Consider the following 24,926-nt stretch of genomic DNA (forward strand, 5'->3'; position numbering starts at 1 on the left):
TGTCTCTGTAGTATTGTGGACGATTTGCAAACTGAGGGAAGTTAATAGATATTTTACGCAGCACAAGTCAGCAGGGACCGCTGGCTTGATGAAACGTCAGCTCTCCTGACCCAGCCTGGGCAGATTTCAGCATACCTGGAGTTGGAGGGGATGTTAATGCAGTCTGAGAGATGCTTCTAGTAGTTTGTGTCATGGGCTGTGGCAATACATTTAATCAATAGGCTGTTAAAGAGGCAGCAGGCTCTCTATTGCTGGGTGGTTTCAAATAATGCATTAAATAGAATTGGGAATGATCTAGGGCTAACTGGCCCTGCCATAGACTGACTGTGTTATGCCCGAGTATCTTTCAACCCTGTTTTTTTGTTGTCTCCATGGTGTATATTACAGATGTACACAGCTCTCATCACCAAACAGGAACAGAGCTACATTGCATACTACATAAATGTAGGAAGAACTGGCCCATGCCCTGCAGATTTAGACATAAAAGCTGGGAAGCATTAGGAGCAGGGTATATTATCTGAGTCTTGGAGATGGAGAACTGAGATACAGAGAGATGCTCTGCAAGATAATCTGTGGTGGGGACTGATCCCAGCCCCCAAAGCCGGTATTCTGTGCCCCAAATGGCCTCCTCTGTGCTGGAGCTAGTTTAAAAATACATGTCAGTGAAACAGAGCTTGCAGGCCTCCTTGGCTGAGTGCCCATAGCTAATCACTGGAGATTTCACAGTGAAGTCTTTCAGTGTCTGTTTGATTAATGGTTCATATTTTGCAAATCTGAGGCTTTTTATTTTATTCTTAAATATATTACATATCACTTATCTGAGTTAAATATGTTTTAATTCCATCTTAAATACAGTGGAACAGTCTTTACAGTGAAGTTGGCTTTCTTAACCCAGCAGCAGCGTGTTTGTAGAGGCTCGCGCTTGGACGTGCAGCTGGTTAGTTGGGATTCCTCACAGTCCTGTTGCATGTGCTTCCCCAGAAGTCTCGTAAAAGTAAACCAAGGAGCTCTGAAACACCATCAAACTGAACCTCAGTGCATTTTGCCTCCAGGTTACGAGGGATAACTGTGCTGCTCTCACGGGAGAGAGGGGATTGAGACATCAGGCTGTTGCAAAGGCACGTGCAGAGAGACTGGGTGGGAATGGGAATGAACGGAGAGCAAGTGGGGCAAGGGAAAAAGTGAGTTCCTTGTTATGTCACCTCCTGGAGACTGGTCTGGTGTAGGTAAGTGGTTTGGGCTCAGATGTGAGCACGCACTTATGGCAGAGCAGGGGTAAAATCCAGGAGTCCCTTCGCTGCTCTCCCTCCAGCCTGGCTGTGTGCAGTGTCCCAAGCGCATCACAGTAGTGTCCTTGAGCACAAAAGGTGCATATGGAGCCCTTTTTTGGCCCCTCTTCCACCTCCCTGATGGCTGGGACTAATGGGGAGCTGGACAAAGGAAGCTCCTGATGGAGAAGTGCTGTGCTGTTCCATCCTCACAGCGTTCAGCTGGTGTTCTTTGGCCAAACTGCGAATACATTGGAGTGAAACCTGATTTTTACAAGTTCACACAGTCCGTACACTGCTCCCTTCCTTTTAAGTTAAACATCCTTTTCTTTCCCCTTGGCCAGCCCCCCGGCAGGAAGACCCCCAGGCGCGCTCCCATTGTGGTCGCGCTGCGTGCGGACGGGCTGTTTGCTGCCCTCTCAAACGCAACTGCTGCGACAGCAACTGCCGGCGGCTGTTGGATAAACAGTGCCCGGCCGTGTGTTCAGCTGGTGATTCCTGAGGACGTGTCCCCCCGCCCCATTTGCGTACATGCACGTACAAGCCACTGGTGTGTGCGTACGGCCCTGCAGAAGGGGTCGTTAACAAGGGGCTCAGCGGTCGTGCCGTGGTTGCCCTCAGAGCTTTGATCCTGGGAAGGGCACTCAGTGCCAGAAACAACCCAGCACCCGGACCCGTATCAAACGCCTTTATCCTGAGCACCTGGGGCTGGAGGCTCCGCAGGGCAAGGTAGCTCTGAGATGAATGAGGAGCATTTCTCCATGACCCTTTGTCTCGGTTTAGCTTGGTTTTGCTGTTTCCCAGTGCTACAAGTGATGGGTTATTGTAAAATCTCTTAATGGCTTGTATCGAGGAGAAAACCATGACAAATGCAAGTAAGCTTACTGCTTTTGCTTGTTTTGACACTTGTTTCTCTAATATTTTCAGTCCTGAATGACAAATGGTGGTACGCTTTGTGGGTAGCATGGACCCCTCGCAGAGCACTGCGGCGCAGGATCTCATGCATTCGTATCATCACAGCTCAAACAACTCCGCTTTTCCAGCAAATTACTTTTTTTCCTCAACTTAGTTATTGAAGATTGTAATAGCTAGGTGTCAGAAGCCCCCAAAACAGGAAAAGGTAGTACTCCCCATCTAATAGTACATCCTGGTAGATCGGTTAACTTTTGTAAGCTGTTCCTTCTCCTTCCAACTCCATTAGCCCAGACATAGTACTGTCAGGCCAGCTAGCTCATTTTTGTCCCTTCTGCTCCCTCTTTGTCCTGTTTGCTTGGGTTTTTTGCTTGTGTTCACACCTGGCCCTGCCAGGTTGTCCTTCTGCACTGGTCTGCAGCCACTGCCCTCAGAGCTGCTGTCAGGAGTGGGGTCTGCTGTGCGCCGTGACCACTTCTAAAGCCAAAAAGCCCCTCTGCATTGACCGAGTGCTCTCCGAGCAGCTGCATTTGTATGTTTTCCTTCTCCATTCTTTCAGGGTTGTTTTTGTTCCCGTGTGTGACACCCAGCGAGGTGCTCAGCATGATGCCTTCCCATCTAGGTAGCCCAGCGTTTGGCTTATTTATAAACCTAGAGCGATTCAGGAGAGCGTTGGCGGCATTGTCGGGTTTGGGGAGGTGGGAGAGTGAAACAGCACAAGGCAGCAGCTTGCTAGCAAAAAAACTGATTATTTGTAGATGATGTCTTTTGCCTTTTCTGGAATCAGCTTGTTTGTTTCAAAGAGGACCAGCCCGAAAAAGGCAGAATTACTGAGAGTGTTTGTCAGAGAGGCTCTGTGCTGGGATAACAAAAGCCAAGCGAGCCCTTGCCTAAGCCCGTAGGGTGGCGTGATGTGGGAGCTGGTGGTGTGCCACTCAACTGGTTTTTATTTTTGCATTCAGAGGCAGAGCACCTGCTTCGGCTCTCTTTAGGTTCAGAGACAGGAAATAAAGGAAAATAAACATTTCTAGCTTGTGGAAACTTTCTTCTTTTTTTGACGTAGCACCCAGTTTGAAAGCAAAAGTCACTGTTAACTCTGCCAGTATGGCTGTTAGGAAGAAAAGATAAAAAAATATGCCAAGGGAAGATTTTAAAGGAGCGCCAGCGGGCAGTGATCTTGCCAGCAGATAAAGAAAATCTCCTTCAGTTTTTGCCTTGGTGTCTCTTACATAGTGCTCCCCCCCGACGCTTTATTTTTGTCTTCTGAGCTATCATCACTATGAGATAAAAAACCCTCCAGTATTGAGAAATTTAGTGTCTGCACAGAATCACAGCCTGTCCCTTTAAACTACAGATAAGCCTTAGTGGAATTTCTATTCTGGGAATAGTTAATTCTGTTTGAGGTTGGGCAAGAGAGAAGCACTCACAGGCTTAGTAACAATATTTTTACTCCATTTGATTTTTCTCCTAAGGATTTGCCTCCCTCATTTGATGGAAAGTGCAATTATTGATCAATCCCCCACTAAGGAGATGATTTGGGGGAAAAAAAAAAAAGAGAGAAAGAAAACAAACAAAAAGCCCAAAAGAGAGTGTAACTGTAGTGCTGTTATATAATAGCCATTATGTAATGCCTGTTGGTGCCAACTAAAAATATACGGGAAGATAACTTCCAATTCATTGAAGCATTTAACTAGCATCGTCCCAGGGTTTCTCGTGCTGGATTCAAACCCTTCTGCAGATGTTGAGAAGAGCTTACATGTCCCTTAGACCACACAGTGACCTGTTCTGTCTCTTATCCCCCTTTCTCTCCAATCTTGTTTTTCTCTTCTCCCTGGAGTTTTGGAAATGGTAAAGGCATCTTCAAGTCGCCTCTTTGCACACCCCACTGACCGCGCTATCAGTCCACACAGCCCCTTTTCTAATGGGTTGTTCAACTGAGCTTTACACAGCCATGGTAGGCACTGGGTTTTCAGGAGGAGAGGAGCGTAAAGCGTAGCAGGGAATAGATTTGCAATTGCTCGTGCAGCAGCCATCGAAAACTCGACAGCTTCATAGGCTATGTTTTATAGGGAGCTCTTCTGTAGCTGAGCTGCAGCTAGAAGTACGTTGCCTTTTCCATCCTTAAAGCCCCCCCTTGAACTCTGCCAGCAGGACTTGACATCCAAGCCCAAATGCTTGCAGAAATGGAGTAAACCCCTAAGATGCTCTTACCCAGCGTTGGAGAGGTGTGATGCGGGCCACGTTTTGCCCTTATTTTCTGTAGCAAAGCATTGATGTGGCTCTCCTAGGCCTGGAACACCGTTCCAGAGGCAGGGCAGGGAGCCCAGGCAGAGCAGCGCTGCGAGACGGAGGTGCCTTGGCCGGGGCTGGAGGGCAGTGGCAGCCTCTCTGGGCAGGGCAGCAGGCATCAGCCGTGGTCCCTGGGCAAGGGTTAGGGGAACATGGGGACATGACAGACCGCTGGAGCTAGCCCGGGGAAGAGCTGCTGGGAGGCAACACAGGCAGAGCTGCACCACTGATGGGGACCCTGCAACGTTTGGTGTTTTGACACGAGAAGCTCAAACAGTCCTGTCTGAAAAAGCCATGAGCAAAAACCTCTTTACATCCGCATATCCAGGATTTCAGATGCATGGAGATTTACAATGCTGTAAAAAAGAGTGTATTGCAAAATTATGAGTGCTTAAATTAAAGCCTGACAGTAGTACTGGGAGAGGGTGACTTAGACCTGTTATCACCAGTGGTGAAACTGAGCCGTGGGTAAAGCAACTTCAGTTGGATCACATATACATAGGGATTCAGAAAGCAGGGTTTGGACTCCCCTCTTCTGCTGTAATTGGTGTATAGCATTGCTGTTTCTGTTCCTCATCACTGAAAACAGTCATTGTGCTGTTCTGTGCCCAAGCACCGAGACCGGAATGTCAGTAGGAATGGCATAAGTCTATATTCAGGTTTCTTACTCTAGTAGATGCATCCTGTTCATGAGCCATGGCATCACTGTGGCCATGGGGACTAATGCCCCATTGCAAGAGTCGCAGGTGCTGTTTTAGGTGACCAGAGATCGTGTCTGACTGTCCAACCTCTCCGGGATCACTGAGTTCAGTCCCCACTGGGATCTGCAAGGGGCTTTGTTTTTCAAAAGAGCAAAAGTTGAGTCTGTCTTCAAGACTTACAGAGCCTTTGTTTTGCATGAATTTACCCAAGAAGTGTCTTGGTTGCATCCAAGCAAACATTACGTACGTGGTGTGGCACATTTTGCTATTGAAGGTGCAGTGTAAGTCATTATTACTCATCGTAATTCTTGTTGTTGCTTTATTACAGCAATATAACGAAGTATAAGTGCAGATAACTCCTGGTTACACTCAATTTCCTCTGCAGGAACAGAAACGTTGACAAACTAATGCAGGGAGCCAAGGGTGCTTTGCACTGGAGTTGGCTCTGTGTCAGCCACAATGGCAAGTGCAGTTGTGTTGTATCCAGTTTTAAGGAGGGGGAAATCCTGATAAGTAAGTAGAACTAGGATTTTACCAAACAAGCGGTTTTTGTCTGCTTGCTTTTAACTACAGCTGCCTACTTTCTGCCACGTGAATGTGCTTCATGTCCCAGCTCCTGGTCAGATGGAAGAAGTCTTTCTCCTAGAAGATGCCTGTGTAGGAAGGGCAGTGGGCTCAGGCAGTGGATCAGTACGTGGAAATCATATCCCTGTGTGATCAAATGGCTTAACCTGGTTGTATGTTGATGCTTGTTTTGTAGTTGCTGAATAGAGTGATGTGAATGCTTACCCAAAATCACAACAAATTAGGTGAATGATAATTGTTTGGCATGATGGGATAAAGATAGGATTCTACAGTCTCAGGCCAGCGTGATTTGCTTTCTGTGGGGTAAGACATTGTCTGCAGTGCTGATTGCTTTATTTGTATAGAGGGAGAGAGAGCCTGTGCAGAGGGGGTTTTGCTGATGTGTGTCAGCAGAAGCCACTCTCCATTTCCTTGTGCCTGTGTGTGTTAAATGCCAGGTGGCAGACGGTTGGAGAGGAGAAACGCAAAAGCTGTGGAAAAAAGAGCCAGTGGCTTAGCGCTGCCTCGTCGGTCCAGCTGAGCTGTTACAGCAATGCACTTACTTTGGCGCTCGTCCCTCAGTGACGTCATCAGCATCTTCGCTGGAGATGTGGCCATGAATTTTTTAGTGCTAGCAAAGAGCTGGAAGTCTGAAACATTGAATAGGTAACGGCAGCCTGCATGTTAGCCTGTCCTGCGCGTGCTCCCCGTAGGAGATTCCCAAGGGAAGGCAGCATGGGGCAGGCACTCAGCCCATCACCCGTCCTGGTGAGGCTGGAAACCATTGTGCTGGAAGGTTCCCTGTCTGCATCCTCTGTGTGCCCTTAATGGGGCCAATTTGGGGAATTGGCTGTGCTGCACCGTGGTTTTGCACACTTATGGGCAAGATGTGTTGAGAAGAGCATTCATTACCTTCTGAATAGGCACAAATAAACCAGGCGATACTGTATCAGCGATATTGTTGTGTGGGATTGTTATTTAAAACAGCATTTCATCTGGAAGCTTTGACCAGCTCTTTGACTGGAAATCAGCTGGGTTTGTTATTGTGCCTATGTTTAAATTGTGCTTTCCTTTTAATCTCTTTAGTCTACATCTTGTATTAAAAACACGCTTAATTTTATGACCAGAAGATGCCCTGGCTCCTCCTCCTGTAACAACTGCTTCACCACCAGATATGCCATAGCCATTAAATCGACCCCTGCGGTGACCTGCATATCTTTAAGCATTTAAATGAGTTCTACAAATTAGGCTTTTAGGATTAGTCATCGTAGATTTGCAGCATCATTGGTGTGTTGCCAAGGACCCCATTTTTGTCACCATGACTACTACCGCAGGGTTACAGAGAAACACAAACTGCAGGAAAGTTTATTAAACAGAAAATTCACTTGCCAGAATGTGAGTGGAAGAATGGTGACGATGCACCCGCCGTGGCCAGGGGAGCACCTCGTTGCTGATACCCGGCACAGCCCGGAGGTGGTCCTCCAGAGCAGAGACGATGCTATTATCCACCCAGGGAAAATCACCATCGTATGTATTTCTTGTATCGTCACTTGTGCCCGTTCAACAAATAGTGTGTTTTGAGAGGGTGGGGAGGCAGCAGGAGTGTGTGCTTAGTCCATGAAATGCTCTAATCCTGTGAGGATTGCCCCTTCCGAGGAAAGGCTGGCCCCCCTGTGGGACATGAAGCTGCAGGAGGTGTGATCCATAAAGCACTTGTAATGATAAAATCCCCTGGTACTCTCTTGTGGGATCAATGGGCATGAACTGTCAAGTTTGGGGGATTTTTTTAAACTTGAGGACTTAAAAACAGGATGCTGTGGTTTGTCTCCAGCAGGGAATATACAACCCAACTCCTCTCTGCCATTCCTTTCACAGATTCACAGGGTGGAAGGGGTTGGAAGGGATCTCTAGAGATCATCTAGTCCAACCCCCCTGCCAGAGCAGGATCCCCTGGAGTAGATCACACAGGAACAAGTCCAGGGGCTTTGGAAAGTCTCCAGGGAAGGAGACACAACCACCCCCCTGGGCAGCCTGTTCAGTGCTCTGTCACCCTCACAGGGAAGAAGGGTTTCCTCATGTTCTTTATGCTTCTTTAAATACATGCCTGCCTCGTGCAAGGGGAAACTCCGACTCCCTGTATTCACCTTCTTTTCTAGACCTTCTTCAGAATTAGAAGAATAACGTTGGAATTAGGACTTTAGAAGTAGGACTGCTGGTATCTCCTAAGTGCAATCCCTTCAAGATTTGTGGTCTGCTGTCATTGGAAAACTTGGCCTTGTAGCTTGTTCTGGCTCCCCTCCTCCCACCCAGTGTCTTCTCCTAGGACATCTAACGTGTATACGGAGGAGTTGGCTTGGGAACTCATGAAGAGAACATGTGCATTTGGTAGCCTCACGCTGGCGTGTTTTTCCCCGCACTGTTGATATAGTTGACACTTTCTCGTGTAGTCATCTCCTGTTCCTCAGCCTTACCTGACTGTTTCACAGGGGCTCAGGACCAAAGTCATCCTCCTGGATGAACCTGCTGTCCTTTTTGGCACATGTCCTGGACTCTTATTGAATCCTTCAACAAGACAGTGCCAGAAATGGCCTGGGGATATTCACTGGCACCTAGTGGAAGTAGCATATACGTAATGAAATGTCTTTTATAGTCCTTGGTGGGAGAAGGAAATCCAGGGAATGGTTCTTAGCCCCCATCAGCCCTGCAGGCACTTTCTCCTGCCCCAGGCAGTGCTGATGAACCAGCTGCCCCACAACACTGTTAATGCTGGGCAAGAGTAGAGTTTGTTCTCAGAGGGCATTTCTGCTCCGGCAGGAATCTGTGTTTACCATCTCACCCCATCCCTTCCCTCTCCCCAGGACCTTCTCGCAGTTCTCGTGGCCAGGTGTCTCTGTAGGTTGGCTGCCCTGTCTGAATGTGGGATGTTCCCTGTGCTATTCCACCAGCTCTGGGATGCCAGCATACCATGGTGTGGAGGCCTGAGTGGGTTTTTTTGTTTTTGAAAGAGATTCTTTGAATTCAGAACACAGCAAATTCCTGGTGGAGGCAGCTGACGGATCGTGCTCTGCGAGGGCTCCATGCCTGGGACTTGCTCTTCTGTGGGCCCTCCCTGACCTTCCAGCATCAGTGCCAAAACCTCTGTTGTGGGTTACAGATCAAAAATACATAAATAGAATGAACCAACATGCTGGGGTCAAAAAGGGGACAAATGCTTTTGATGCCAGCTCACATGTGTGGCCTGAAGACAAATTGCTGTCCTACAGGGCTGCTGCTCACTGAAAATGGGGCTGGTCGGGAGGGGAGAGCATTGCTGTGTGTGCGGAAGGTGGCGTGCTTGTGTGTTATATATAGGAGTATGTATATAGATGCACACAAGCACATTATATGTTTACGTGCTAGCAGGCCACCACAGCCCAATTGCTTCCTCTGTTTGGAGGTTTCCCACTTAAACCATTCTGGTTTCCCTCGTATATTTTGGTTTTACCTCTAATTTCCCACAAATGAGCGGACAGGGAGTTTTCCTACCACTCTCCTAAAGGTTTCCTTCCCCTGAACTAAACTGCTTTTGCAGGGGATTTTCACTTATGCAGTAAAGTGCTTGTTAGAGGTCTGTGTGGGTGACTAAATGCTGTTTGCTTTCCTGTGTCAGTCCTGTTCCATATTTGTCTTGAATGTTCTGGAGAAATAGAGGAAAAATACGTTTTAGCTTCAGACCCATCTCAGTGTAAGTGAATTTTGTGCCTATTTCTTCCAAGGCTGGCTGCATTGATCTCATGGTTAAGGGAGTGGAAATGAAGTAAAATCCTGGGCTATCATAATTCTTTTTGGGTGAACTGGCTCCCTCCAAAGTATACAGCTTGGTGTGGAAAGCATCTCGTTTTTAATTACTACTAATGCTGCTGTTTCGGTGGTACTTAGCGCTGGATTACCCGGAAGCCTGGCTGTCTCAGGGACACCAACGGTCTCTAAGAAACTGAGATTTGCACATACGCAGCGAATGAGTCTCTCAGCTTGGCTGGTTTCAACCAAATTTGCTGGAGGAGGAAAAGCTTTCAAGGATCTCAGATTCCTGCAATTATTGTGGGAATGGGAGAGGTGTCTGTCCCTGTTCAGCCTTTCCTGCTCCAGGGAAAGATCCTGTATTACACACCAAGGGGACAAGGCTTGCTGGGTGCATTGCTCCCGTTACGTCGTGCTCCAGACAGCAGATGATAAGGAAAGGGGAGCAGTGGGAGAGCCATTCCTGCCTCATCCCGTCAGTGTGAGCCCCTCCTGGAGCCTTTCTTCCCCTTCTCAACCCGTTAATATATCTTCTTTTCCACTGGCAATTACCATAATAATAATAGAATGAAATGCTGATGTAGAGTTGAAAATGCCACAGCATCTCTTGCCACATAGAGCATTGGGCCTGGATCCCTCAGACGGGAATTGCTGGGAGATTTGGGGTGCTGCCTTGTAGCGTGATGTTGTAATCTAGCAGTGTGTACTCTGGGACTGTCTTGTTCTTTGTTGCTCAGGGTAATAATTACCCAGACCATTTTACCTTCCAAATGCTTTGCAGCTATGAATCACTCATCAGCATTCCTGAAAGGACAGGGTTCGTGTCTCCATTAGATGAATAAGGAGAGTAAGGTGAAGGAGGTAGCGACAGGACTTCCTTGCAGTGTCTGTGGGGTAGCTCTGCTTTGGGGGTTTGATTTGCAGCCTGAGGTGCCGAGCCCCCGAGCAGCACCAGTGCTGCTGGGCTGAGAGCAGTGCTTGCTCAGCATCGGGCTCTGTGTCTCCCAGGGTGAGGAGAGGCTTTTGAAAAATTGTCCCGAAATTAGAAAGTTGATTTAAGAGTTGGGCCTTAGACCAACTGCGAGGTTTGTTTTTCTGGAGGACCCTGCAGGGAGATAGGAGGTGAGTTCCCAGCAAAGCCGGTGCAGTTTGCAGCCTTCCTGCATCGTTTTCACAAAGCGTGAAGCTGAAGTGTTACCAGCAACCTGGAATGCAGAGAGGGCTCAGGTTTTGCCGAACGCCGACCAACTGTGCAGAGGCAAAAAGAAAAACCTGCTGCCTCCCGTTTGCTTCGTTTGCAGCTAACCCTTATATCCTGGCCATCTTTATCCCTGGAGCCTGCCCTCCTCCTGCATCTCTGCATCCTGGCGAAGGAAGTGTTGTGATCAGATGTTAATGCTCAGGAAAATCTAGCTGTGAGCAGCAGCGCTCATGTCCTGTGGTTTAATTTTCCTTGTCATGGGCTACAGCCATCAGAGGTTGGGGCAGGCTGACGTTGCTCCCTGTGCTGGCTGCCGTGCTGCGGGGAGCTGGGCTGGCCATCACTACCGAGCACTAAATACGTGGTGTGCCCTATCTCTAATACTCCTTATCAGCCGGCTTTGTTTACTTGCATAATTCCGTCAGTGCCTTATCAGATTAGCATGATTTCAAAGTGTTAAGAGCATCAGTGGCTGCAAGAGTTTTGCATTCGGCTTGCCTTGGCCTCCCCGTGTTCAGATTAGATACAACCACATTCGTGATAATAGAAAACTGATTGGACAGAGGTGGTTTTCTTTTCATCCTGGATTAATAGTAGAAGCATGGAGATCTCTTGGAAAGGAGCAAGGTTGTCTCATGTTGTTGCTTTAATCCATGGTTTTCGCATCTCACTTTTTTGTGGCTTGGTATTCAGGAATGGAGGAGAAAGTCCCTGTGTCCCACAGCAAAGGCCACGTGTGTTGTGTTTCCATGGGTCACTGCGAGAGGGAGTGATTCCTGTTGGTCCCAGTGGGTTGGGGAACATGGCCCATCAGAGCAAATGTCTTGTTTGTCCTGGGTGAGTTTAGACATTTGAATTTTTTTAAAGAAGGGCCATGAAAGAGGTTACACTGGAGCCAGCCACAAGCAGCCCTTCTTCCCTCCCTCCTCCTCCTCTGACAGCAGCAGTACAGCCTGTTACATGTATGTCAGCGTTACGTCAGCACATAGGAAATATCAAGATTTTCCTGCTTCTAACAGGGGCAGGAATAATCAGTCTAGTATCTCCATAACATCCAGAACGACAAAGGTTTCTGGTGTGTGTGCTGCCAAGGAGCGTGGTTGGAAAGGACCACCCAGCCCCTGTGAGGATGCTTGCTGCTCTGAAAGGGGCTGGTCCTGAGCCTCGTCGCAGACCTGGGCAGAGCCCTAACTGAGCTGATACCTGCTTGAAGTGTTTGCCTTCTGACCAGTTTGCACCTTGTGCCCCTCCGCGTACCTAGCACAGCGAGGGTCTGTCTTCAGGGTAGTTTTGCCTTGCTTGGAGTGCTGGGTACAGCAGAAAATAGGCTTGTGGTTTAACTGGGTAGGTATCTTCAGTCCCAGCCAGAAGAAACGTGCTCTGCTTTCCGTGTTCATACCACACACGCATTCCCGGCATGCAGTGTCAGCAGCCCCTCCAGCTCCCTCTTGTCCCCCTTTTGCCGGCTTGCAAAAGCATCCAACAGCCATGTTCATATCGTAGCTTGGGCTCAGCCGGAGCCAAACGTTGACTTTTATATCCAGAAAGATCTATTGTTATTCCTGCTTGCTCTCACCCTTCCCTCACCACCCTCCCCTAAAATTCCCACCCCTCAGCTTGCTGAATAATTTCAAGGTGCTAATTGCCCTGCGTCGCAGCTGATCCATTGATCTGGAACACAAACAGTCTCGTGGTAATTTTCTGTCTGAGCCAGTCTGGGGCTTACGCAAGTGCTGGTGTTTGTTTCCTTGTTTTTAATTTCCTGCAAAGAAAAGCTTTTGTGTTGCTCTTGACGAGATGCCTGTGCCTGAGTCTCGGTCGGCGGCTGCTCCGTCAGGCCACGTGGGTCTTGAGGAAAATTGACACTAACAATACCCGTTTCTTGTGTAATTGAAGTCTGTGGGTGGGAATTGAAGACGGTGAGAGAGTTGGGGGTGTTCAGCCTGGAGAAGAGAAGGCTCTGGGGAGACCTTATAGCACCTTCCAGTGCCTGGGGGGGCTACAAGGAAGCTGGGGGGGACTTTTTACAAGGTCAGAGTGACAGGACAAGGGGTAAGAGGTTTAAATTGAAAGTGGGGAGGGTTAGATTAGATATCAGGAAGACATTCTTCCTGGAGAGGGTGGGGAGGCACTGGGACAGGTTGCCCAGAGAAGCTGTGGATGCCCCATCCCTGGAAGTGTCCAAGGCCAGGCTGGATGAGGCTTGGAGCAACCTGGTCTAGTGCAAGGTGTCCCTGCCCATGGCAGGGGGATTGGAAAGAAATGGTCCTTAAGGGGAATTTCCACCCAAAACATTATGTGATTCAATGAAAGCCCTGCTCAGTCACAGCCCTCTACCAAAACTGTTAGTCTGTTCTTTGAGGTATCAGGTGGCTTCTCTTGCCTGTCCTACGTTTAGAAGCAACTCTCTTTGTCCTCTTCGGTAAATGGTTGTTCTGTTAGGGACATACCTGGAGGCAGAGGTTGCTGGCATTGCTCATCTGTGAGGATTCAGACAACCCTTTCTGTAACAGCTAACCACAGCACAGCGCTGGCTAGCTGCTCACCACTGGAGCATGCAGCACGCGTCCTGCACAGCAAAGAGTTAATTCTCCTATGGCTATTGCTTCCAGCAGCCATCAGCAGAAAACGTTGTGCCTTTGCAGGGTTTGATCGTGGAGGGGGCGGGGGTGTTGGGATGATGTAATGTTAGCAACTCCCGGTGCTCTGGTAGTAGGAGGCTATGCAAAAATAAACTCATCTGCATTCAGTTCTCTCCCCAGCTTGCGCAGGTTCCGTTTACCTGGAGGACTCGCTCTTGTATCTTTTAAATAAAACCAGTGGGTGCTGTCTGGGGCAGAGGGCAAGGTTGGTCCCACAGCTCTGGGCAGGGAGCAGGGCAGTGGGCAGAGGGGAGCACACAGCCCGGTGCTTGTGGGGTGCACCCCTCCGGGACAGCCGTGTCGGTGAATACAGCACAGAATGAGCTTTGCATCCCATTTCTGGGAGCAGCCTTGTCTCCGCTCCGTGTGTGTGTGTAAGTAGAAATGAGCAGCAGTTGTCTACCCTTGAATCATAAGCAGGTTTTGAAAAACGATAGGCGTGTGTGTGTAACCAGGTGTGGGGGGGATGTTTGCACCATTTGCAGTCCTGGACTGCTAAACCCCATCCCTTCGGCAGATGGAAAGAATCTCACAAACTGGAAACTGAGCTGCTGTGAGTCCTTCTACCATCGCTTGTCACCTGCGTGCCTGGCACTGGCAGGAGATGGGAGAGAGCAGAGCTCAGCGGCGCTGCATGGCTGGCAGCTGGGAAGAGTCTTTGGATTTTGTGGTGATGGGCTCGGCTGACAAGTGGAGAAGGGGTATCATCCTCGCAATGGTAGGGTGGGTAGCCGGCACTCCCAGGTTTCTCTCTGGTTTGCCCACAAACATGCAGATATATCTGGACTGCCCGGAAAGTCCCTTTTAAACTGACGTAATTGTTTGGGCGGTGCTTTGGATCCATTCTGGAGTCTGAGAGTGAGACGGGAACGCCCAAAAAATGGGCCAGTGTGATCGTCTGTCATTGGACACTGTCAGAACTGCCTCTGGTCTGACTCTGTGTGTATCCAGAACATCTCCAAGGAAGATCTCTTCTACTCTATGTCTTTTAACTGGAACAAGGGGAGAGGGGCATTTCAAAACTTGGAGAGCTGGACATTTTCATGTAAAGGTTTAGCACCACTGTATTTCGGAACTTGAATGTTAAAAATGGCCTTTCTCATTCACTTTCTTGCCTTGGCCACGTCTGTGGCTCTGTGACCTGGGATGCGCGCGAGACGCTGTGTTTCAGGTGGTGGCAGGACGTGGCACCACAGCAGAGCTTCCAGGAACATCGATCTCTTGCACCTGCCAGTAACACAGCTTTCTGGGCTTTTCTTCCTGCCACAACCTTCATTTCAGGCTCAGGCTGAGGATCACAGTTGGCATGGGGGCTTCCAGGAGGCCAGGGAAAAACAGTCATAGCAGCAGAATCCCTGCAAAGCCCTGTGCGTACACCCATCAGGTACTAATTCTGAGCCAGGGAAGGGAGGCAGTTGGGCACGAGTTTGCGTGGCTCTTCGGGATCTGTGCTGGTGTCTCTGGTGAAGCAGCTTGGGCTGCAGCAGGTCTGGTAGATGTGCAGCAGGACATGTCATGGCTGAGGTGTATCGTTGGTTGGGGTGGGACAAGCAGAGGCTCCAGGCAATATTTCTGGCCTCTGCCTGCAGTGCTGCTCTTGAGGGCTGTGGAGTTCAGCTCTCCGTAAAGTTGACTTAGGGGTGCTAATTCTTTGCTTGAAGATGGGGAAGCTGAGATTGGGAGGAATATTTGCTGATTTTAAAAGAAATATATTGTGCTTCACATGGCTGAAGATCTCTCCTGCAAAGGGAGCTTGCATTACAAACACATTCTTTCCCCCCCTGGGAAAGCCTGCCCTTTCATTAATGCAAGGGGATCCAGCTGCTCTCCAGATGCAGACCAAAGGAATCACTTGTTTTGGTTGTAGGTTGGAGCCTAATGGAGGGAGAAAAAAGCAACTGCTTGGATTCCTGCAGCTGTTGCTGTTTTTCCTACTTCAGAGTCAAAGAGGAGGCACAGAGACCCCGCACCTTGGTGTCACAGGCACTGCTGGGGGTGGCTCCGAGTGCCACGGGGCTGCAGACACAGGTCTGCAGGGAGAACTGCATGAAATGAAAATACCAGGAGAAAAATAAAAGGGAGCTGCTTCCTTTAAGTGCACCAGGACGGGTGGCCAGGTCACTTCTCCTCAGCTTATTTTTGGTGCTCTTACTCTAACACCCAGGAACCACAGTGTGCTGTGCTGCCAATATTTCACATATGTATTGCAGGAGAGAAGGACTTTAGCATCCAAATACTTCATGTGGAAGGGGAACACAGGTAGGGAAGAGGATGTCATATGCTCAAGGTCACCTCACAGGCTGGTGGCAGAGTAAGGTGGGTGAGCCATACCTGCTGAGGCCAGACCACTGTGCTGGACCCACAGCATCCATCTGCCACGCTGCAACCCTTGCTGCTGCCCCAACATCCCTGCAGTCAGGGGATCTCTGTCTGGCAGGAATGGGGCACCTGTGAAACAGCCTGCAGCTCTGCTTACCCCTGAGCCAGCAGCCAGCTGGGCAAGGAGTAAAAAAATTTCTGGAAGAAAGAGAGGGGCTGTTGCTGCAGCCAGAAGAGTGTTCATCTTGAGAACTAGCTGGTCCAGGAAACACCAGTGCTAAAGTGATGTGGGAAATCAGCAAACAGCTTCATGTTTTCCAACATGTAGTTGATATATACTCTAATTCCCTCATACTTTAAAGATAAATAAGCAATGGGAATCAGAAGAAACATATTTCACTACTTTTTCTTAGTTCACGTTATGTAGGCTCCCCAGCACCAAAAATCTTCTTACCTGCAGTATGCTGTATTCGTCTTTTTAAATATCATTGCTCCTTTCTTGCATAAAAAGCTTCCATGAACTTGTGCAAATATTTGCTTGCTGTTCAGTGGCGATTTGGATAGTCACCAAATCCAGGAGCATGGCTGTACAAGCGAGCTGTGTTCTGCTTGGGGGACTCTGCCGTAGGCAGCTCCCGCTGTAACTGGGTGCAGGCACCTTTTCCACAGGCCCTGGGTGCTGCAGGGAGGAAGGGACCTGCCTTTCCAACTTGGAAAGGCGTCTGTTGACATCTAGACCGTTCAGGTCAAAGCCAGCAAGGCAGAGTGCAGAGGGAGAACTTTGCTGCATTTTCTCTTCACCACGTTGGTGGTCAGCTGCTCTTTAATCCTGGCTCTGATTTCTACATCTGTATGCCGAGCACATGGCAGAAATGTAGCCCCATGCCTGCAAAAAAGAGCAAAGTGTTAAAATCACTCTTGCAGTTTTGGGTGTTTCAGTGACCAGGACCAGCTGGGGAGCCAGCAAAAGCCCCGAGGTGCTGATATCCTCAGCAAAGGCACATCTTCTGGAAACTTTCTATTCCCTATATGCAGTGCCATAGTTACCTTTGAATTACATCATTTACAAACTCTCAGCTACGCCTTCTACAGGTGCAGGAGATGTCTTTGCAAACATACGGTACCTTTGTTACGATGGGGGCTGTGGGCTCGTGGCTGGTGGGGCTCTGCAGAGCTGCGGAGCTTTGCCGGGCTGTGGAGCACTCCAGTTCTGACCAAGCCTGCACCAAGCAGCAGCATTGGGTTGGACCAGATGTGTTCCATGTGCATTGCGGGCTGTCTGCCCTTTTGCTCCCAGGAAGATGGAACATGCCTAGACCAGAGACCCACAGGCTGCACAGCCTGATTCTTGAAGTCAGAAAAAGCTGCAGACAGTTTTAACCTGGCTTTTTCTGGTTTTTTGCATTCACAACAGGCTTCAGGACCAGCATTCACTTCATTTTAGCTCTTCCCCAGGAATGGGCTTTTCAGGTTCCTCTCTTGCCTGTTTTCAGGCAGTAGAGAGATCCTGAGCAGCCTGCGGTGGGTAAGAGTCACTGGTTTGTCTATTCAGGCCCAGTGGTGTGCCAGGCATATTTGATTGCTGGAATTAGCCCAAATTTCTGTCTGCACCCTTAATTGGGAAACAGAGATGGGGATGAGCAGGGGACTCCAGAGGTGTAAATAGATCAGTCAGCCACATGGCGTCATCTCTGCTCTCTGCAAACGCAGTCGAGGACGTGTTTAGCAGAAAGAGTAATTGTAATTAGCACATACTCCTTCCCAGGCTCTGGAACTAGTGGGAATACATTGCCACTTCTGCTGCTTTCAGCAGATTAGCTGGTGAACTTTCCAGGAAGGTGCCACCCCTCCTCATCTACCTCATCTCATTCCTCAATGCCTTTGTAGGCTGTGTCCATGCCAGCAGAGGTGAGGATCCCTTTGGCCTCTGCTGAGAAGGGGATGCATGTGTTCCCAGGCAGGCAGGGAGGAAGCAGCAACAAGCTGTCCTCCTCCATCATCCCGGGGCATGGGCGTTGTGCCTGGGATGTCTTTTCTAACTGTACCGTAGAAGGTAAAAATACGGTGACTTCTCCATCTTGGAGTGTGACATCTCCGGTGCTGTCAGAAAGACTTTTCTGCTTGGTGCAGATACGTAACGGGAGAAGCTGCGCAGCGCTGTACCCTCACGTCCCTACAGACTTTTTATATAGGCCTTGCTAGAGAGCTGCTTGATGGTAGAGCCTGCAGAAACGGGGGTCATGCAGGAGAGTGGATGGGACTGGAGAGAAGAAGTAGGTACTTTATGTCAAAAGCTTCCAGCTGTTTTGAAAATTCAAAATACTCAAGTGCCCCTGCAAATTGTTTATGGGGCCAGTGATGCTTGGGTGGATCTGGCTGAGCTGAGACAGTCTGTCTCCGGTAAGTCTTGAGGTGGCTGGAAAAATTCGGTATCAAATCACTTGATGTCTCTGGTTCGAGCTGTTTCTCATTCTTTGACAGTGGGGCCTGAAGAAATGTCTCAGGTGACCTCAGTGCTCTTGGAAGCAGGTTTTTGAGTCTCCCAATTTTTATAAAATAAAGGTGGGATGAATGTGTTTATAATTCCCATCCAGTAAAGGGTTTGGAGGAGTCCCTGGTTTGTGGACATGGGACATGGGGTCACCGTATGTAATTTCCTGTGTATGTAATTTGTCTTATTCACATGAATAGTTTGAAATCCAAACTGGTCATTACACTGGAGAGAGTTTGAATTGAATTGTCAGGAAAACATGAGAAAATTGCATTGGGTACGTTTGCCCATTCTAATGTAAACCCATAAATAGCCTTTTAGGTTTAGTTAATTCGTAATTGAAGGAAAGTCCGTAATTGAAGGAAAATCTGTAGCAGCAGACAAAGACTAGTGTAAGATAAATTCGATGTGAGAAATGAGGGAAGATGGCTGCATTGGGGAGCACTTCTAGGAGGTCTGGATTTGGGGGAGCCAGTCCATGCTGAGTGCTCTATGAGCACCAGCTCCCAGCGCTCAGGGAGGGAGACTTCGACAGCTTTGGGTGTTGTTTTTCCTTGGAGTGCTGTCTTGCCTCCTTCCTTCTTGTTTTCTTTTTCTGTGGTCTTGATAGTGGCAAGTGAGAGACTTTGCCTTTCGAACCTACCTTAAGGTCCCTAGAATAGCACTAGTACCAACAGCTTCCTCCCTCAGTGACGAAGGAAAGATGCTCAAAGAGGCCAGAGCAAAACTTCCCAGTTCCTTCCATTCTCACCCTGTTTTCAGACACTTAAATCTTTGCCAAACTCCCTCTTTGGGCAGAAATTTGCTATGCTGCTTGTCTGCCTAGTGCTGATTTTTGCATTAAATGTGAAATGCTTCAGTTGTGAGATGTGTATAAACCTCTAAAGCTAAACAGGTTGGCTGTTCCTTGAGAGCACGATCTAGAAGAAATGGGATTTTTGTGCCCTCTTTATAGATAGGAAACTGAGGCACATAAACATTGAGGTTAAATATATAAAATGTCAAGCTGTCATTTCCTCACTGCAGAGCATTTGAGTTTATGAACCTAACGATGTTCTTTTGACAGTTTTGTGAGTGGGATAATACCTAAATAGGAAAATGAGATGACAGGTTTCACAGCTTCCCTGTTGAGGGAGTTTGGAATAAAAAATTCAGTTTTGCATGCTCTGGTAGGAGAAAATGTCAAAAACACAGAAGCGCACAGTTATTAGGGACGGTGAGGTTCCCCAGCTGTGGATCCAGCACCGCAGAGGTGCCTGGGCATCCCAGCAGGACCAAATTTGGGATGCACAAAGAAGAGCAATAAAAGAGACAAAAATTGAGGTTTGATGGTCCACTGTGATCCTGGAAAAACCTGCTGACCCATTTGCTGGTAGCACTGGGTATCTAAGGAACATTTGGAGCTACCAGCGGTTTCAAAAAACCCGGTGTGCCACTGGATGAGATGTCTTGCTGGAGGCATTGCCCTCCTCGTGTCGCAGCTCCTGCTCGCAGGGATGTCTTCTGTGCCTGCCTCTGGCACCCGTCACCTCCGGTGTTGCCCTCCGAAGAGGGTGGCTGCTGACCAAACCATTAGCATAAATGGAAAAAATTGTAGAAGCCGCTTGGTTCTGTGCGCACCAACCTCTTCCCAGGACAAGCTCCAGCTCGTTGGCATGTGAGATGATTTCAGCTGAATCAGAGCTGTGGGATTATCTTCCTTCTCTTGTGCACGAAAGCATTAACTTTTTGGACCTAATCATCATGTTTCCCAACGCAAAGCCAAGCAGTGTGCTTTCATCTCACCCGGCTATTGTGCTTAGATAAGTCCCTTGGTGTGGGAGTGCTCCGTGGCACTGGAATCAAACCGACACCAAGGACTTTCTGCCCGGCAGTATCTCGCGCCCCGCTGCAAACTGCCTGTGGGGCTCCTTGAGAAAAGAAAGGATGTTTGTATTCTCTGGAAGGTTACGATACGCATGTAACGTACCCAAGGCGTTGTTGCTGCCCTGGTGGGGTCCCCCTGCCCCAAGGGGGAAGCACAGTGGTGGGTCTCTTTGGCTTGTCCTTGTGGCAGAGCAAAGCAAGAAACAGGGCATCCTGCAGGAATAACCCTCGTGCTTCCGGAGAAGGGAGCACCGGGACACACAAAGGTGGGCACTGGACCAGCTTCCGAGCTCTTCCTGGATTTTAGCACAGTCTAGAAACAGATCGATGACATCTTTACGCTGCTTTGTCCCCTTTCACACAGCTTTCTGAACAGAGAAACAGTGCTCCATTTCCTAATGTTACAGGAATGTTTACTCAGTCTAATTTTGCAAAAGAGATGAAGCTCAGGTGGTTATCCTCCTCCCACTCTTCTCCCCACAAGACTTTGAGCTCATGTGGCCTGTTTCCATGGTGCCCTCAAGGATAAAAGAATTCCTAAAAAGTTTTCTGAGCAGAGACACCCAGTTCAAACACATGTACTGTGTTAGCCATCAGGGAAACCACACCAGCGGGTGCTGGAAACCTGCCTGGGGCATCCCACCTCCCCATGGGCCTGCCATTGCACACTCTTAGCAGCCCCGCAGCCCCCCAGCCTCCCCTCCAGCCCTGCTCAGTGGCTCCCTGATAAAGCTGACAGAGAAGTCGGAAAGATGCCTGGGCTTTGGATCAGGCTTTACGACCTGAGATAATCCCTCACTTCGTTATAAGATGGGATTTTAAAACTGCAGAGCAATGAAAAGCTTCCACTGGGCAGTGGGAAGAGAACCCTTTAATAAACATAAAAATCCTATTAAAAATATATATACATAAACCGTGCTGCCACATAGAGGCATTGGCGACAGCTCTCGCAGTTCATCATGAATTTTGCAGTTGGCAGCACTTTTATTTTTCATGCCTGACCACTGGAGTCCTGCTATTGCGGGAGCCTTTTTCTTTATCTTTTTAATACAAGCAAGAGTCTAGCTGTCATTTTTGCAGAGGGAGGCTATAAAAGGTGAAATAAGTACACTGTAAGGGATCTAAAGCCAGAAGGCTGGTCAAAAAAAAATCCACAGTATTTTTATTTTGATTATTTTTTAACATTTGGAGTTAGCCGTCACTGCAAACATAAGTCCTACAGTGATGAACTGAATCAGCAGTTGGTTCATTCAGAGTACCAGAACAAATCAAGGAGTAGCACATCTCCCAGGCTACTCTGCTGTAATGCAAAATATTTGTGTACTGAGTGAAGATAAGTGCTTAGGAGATGATTCAACGTAGCACACCGAAGAAACCAACCAGCTGAATGCCTTCATTTCTCTCCAGGCACTACAATAAATCTATCAGATACCTACAGTTTCACTTGAAAACTAATCGGTGTCCTCAAGTGGGTATTTGATTGCCGTTAAGCTGGAACAAGGTCCATGGAAAACAGCTCCCTCCTTTTGGAATAAGTCTCTGGCTGGCAGTGCCCTGCTTCAGATATCAGTGTGAGCAGGTGAGGTGCAGTTCTGCTATGGAATTGTGCATTTTCTCATTATCCCCCCATTAGCTGTAACCATTTTATGAAAAATTTGAACGCATTTAAATGAGGTACAGAAAGGGGAAAAACATTCTGGTGGTGTTGCACTTCCTCAGGGTATCTTGCATGTTTTCCAGCCCCATCCAGAGCAGGACTCCTCTCTCCCCATGCTTTGCTCCAGCCATACAGATTGACTGAGGCTGAAGGGTCCCCAGGACAGCAAATGGGGGCAGAAAATGTTGCTGTTTTCCCACTGTCGTGCAGACCCACACCTTCAGGCCAGCTCTTTGGTCAGGGCTGCAAACCAGGAGATTTTTTCTGTAGCCACAGTGGCCACTCAGGGTGCTTTGAGTGCCATGTGGAGCACCAGCTCACAGTGCTTACAACATTTTGTAGTGCTCCAGCAGCAGCAATTCAATCCTTATTTGGGTTTCAGCCAACGTTTGTTGTCCTCACTGGAAATGGTATTGATTATTTGAGCTGAGAAGCCAATTATGGCCGATATGATACTCACCGTCCCGCATCCCAGGATGATGTGTGCCACCGAGGCTGCTTTGCTGCAACTGTACCTGCCACACGGGCCAGTGAGGCTACAGACAGACCTCTGGCCTTTTAAATCACCCGGGCTGTGAATAAGCAGTTTAACCCATGCCCTAAACCTTACTCGACACGTGTTTGTTGGGTTTGGTTTGAACAGGGCTTGGCGTTTGTTTAGCATCTCCCTTGGAGGAGCTGTGTCCGGCAGAGCATCTCTGCTTGGTGGCACTGCAGCTGTCATGCAGTGGGGAGAATTTCGGCTGAGAGAAACTGCTGTGCCCATGGAGAGCAGTACCATGGGCTATTGCAGCCCGCCAGCAACTGGTACGTAGCGTGGCACTGCCGGGCAAAATCACCCATGAGATGAGTCCTGTGCCCGGGCCGTCAGGGTGATCACATCTTGCTGGTGGGGTTCCACGCAGCTTCTGTGGGTGAAGCGACAGCTGGAGTCTGTGTCCCCCCGCGTGCCGATGGTTGGGACGCCGGGCAGCACACGATGGCTGCGGAGCCTGCGGCAGCCGAACCTGCTCCTGGCAGCAGGTCTGCCGAGTGCTGCACAGCAAAACCAGAAATGGGAAGGCTTCACCCCAGTGCAAATTCAAAACAAAGCCCAAGTCTCTGACCTCTTAGAGGTCCTTTTCAGCCAGAGGTGAGTTGTCCCCAAGTGGGAGTGACCTGATAAACCAGTTCCAAGAGGATCTTCGGTGCTCAGCAGAGACTCCTGCGCCGACCACGCAGCGCAAGGACAGGGGATGCTGCAGGGCCTCGGGAGCTCTGCTTTCCTGGGGGTGAGGATGGTGGGTTTGCTGGGTTGGTGCCGAAACACAGGCAAGTCCTCATTTTGCTCTTTGTTTATTACCTTATTCTGCCTCACTGAGTCTGCGGTAATGTCAGCGTCTGGTGTTTTCAGCTCTCCTTGGGTTTACAGCGTTTAACAGCTTCCTGGGCAAAGCACCTTCCCACGTGGCTTGTTTGATGCTATTTAGCTGAATTTGTTGAGCTTCTAGCCTGGGCTTGTTTTATTAAAATTTGGGCTGTACTTTTCCATCTGGCTGCCTAGTGGAAACAGTGTCCAAAATTAGTTTTTCAGTCGCTTTATCTATATTTTTTGCAAAGTTAATTGAATTATGAGAGGCAAGTTACTTAAGCAAATGCAGTGGCCCCTGTCACACTTCACAGGGCCTGTTAAATGCATAAAACCAAACATGATCAACACTTGCCAGTAATTACAAATGCAACCAGCAAATCAGCCTTCCTGCCCCTTGGGGAAGAGGTTGACGAGGTCTTCTTGGGGCAGCTCCTCCAGCACCACTGCTGCCAGAGTGAAATGCGGTAATGCCTCCATCCACCATGAAATACTGCGTCTTCCGTCACACCCCTGACCCAAAATAGTATTTAAACTGGTATTTAATGAACTGCAGCTAGGCACACGTCACCCATACGAAGCAGGAATATCATCTGCTGTGTTCGCAGAGAGGGAACTGAGTTGTGATCTCTTCTGGTTGCTGGTAACGAGTCTTTGGCGACCTGGGCACACTGGGACTTGCCTGCTGCCGGTGGGCCAGGTCGGTGAGCACAGGACCCGGAGCAGGCGGAGCTGGGGCAGCCAATGCTGCCAGAGGCTTTTGGGGGATGAGCTTGCGGAGAGGAAAGGTGTCGCTTGGCCTTTCCGTGATTTAGTTGCCTGTCTGCTTTAATGGCTCTGGGATGCGGGAAATGGAATGGTAAATACCGATGACGTGCAGGTGGCCTTGCCTGTGCCTGCCCGCTCTGTGCTGCCAGGGAGCAAGTACATGTCCAAAGGAGGAACGCATCTTTTTTCTTTTTTTTTTCCCTTCTTATTTATTTCACAGGCAAGGAGCAGAGGTGGGAATAAAGGAAAAAAAGACGTCAGCTGCTTCTTAGATCAGCAGCAGTTGTTTTGAGCCCTAGCTTCTCCACGCCTGTTGATGTAGTACGCTTTGTTTTGGGGGTGCTTTTCTGATGCAAAGGGCTGTCAGATCAGAAAAGGGTATTTTGCTGCAATAATTTTCTGCAAGCAGCTTGCACAGGTCTCTCTGAGGTAACATGCTGTTGATGAATGCACAAACTTACCCACTCTCCCCGGTGTCTAGTTTTCATTCCATATAAGCTCTGATTATTCAGTAAAAAAGAAACATTGGCCTATGAAGCTAAACATCAAAATGCAGAAGCAGAATCCTCAGCGTCCCCACTGTTTGCAGTGTGTTTGCTCAGGGTTATTTTCATGCCACACACAATCGAGGTTATTGAGGAGAGGAAAACGAACAGTATTTGTTAGTCAGTTCATTCTGGGTTTTCAGCGCTGTCGTCGTCTCACAGCAGTGGTGCCTGGGGACTCAGGGGTGTGAGGTTATGGATTTATTACATGTACAGAAACAGCTCCCAAAGGTCTCGCTGAAGGAGAAGGAAAGGATACTGGGTGGAGAAGCCAGGAGCAGGTGGACAAGGAGGAAACGTGGGTACCGAGACACGAAGTGGCTGGCCTGCGGTGCCAGGGTGCTGGCTGCAAGAGCAGCAGTACTGGGATTTACGCTTTTGGACTGCTTGGCTGTGTCTGACCTCTGAGCAAAGTGTGTAGGTTTCCGCTGGGACCTCCGCTGTGTCTCTGCTGGCTGGCTCTGCATCTGAGGTCAGATTCCTTATGCCAAGTAGATTTAACTGGGATTACGTATTTGTAAGTCTGGATCTGGATCTGAACTGTTTGTTTCTATAATTTGCCAAACCAAAATCCA

The 24,926-nt window shown here is 48.8% G+C and overlaps 1 protein-coding gene across 1 annotated transcript in view; it reads left to right on the top strand.

The window, feature by feature from the left end:
- The first annotated feature begins 5,577 nt into the window (after positions 1-5,577).
- LOC104516307 (GATS-like protein 1) overlaps positions 5,578-24,926 on the top strand; it is a 29,709-nt gene continuing 10,360 nt past the window's right edge. Inside the window, exon 1 of the mRNA XM_010160597.1 lies at positions 5,578-5,683. Within this exon, the coding sequence (XP_010158899.1) occupies positions 5,578-5,683 (106 nt within the window). The remainder of the gene's footprint in view (positions 5,684-24,926) is intronic.

The sequence above is a fragment of the Eurypyga helias genome, unplaced genomic scaffold (assembly GCF_000690775.1).
Source record: "Eurypyga helias isolate BGI_N326 unplaced genomic scaffold, ASM69077v1 scaffold3791, whole genome shotgun sequence".
NCBI lineage: Eukaryota > Metazoa > Chordata > Aves > Eurypygiformes > Eurypygidae > Eurypyga > Eurypyga helias.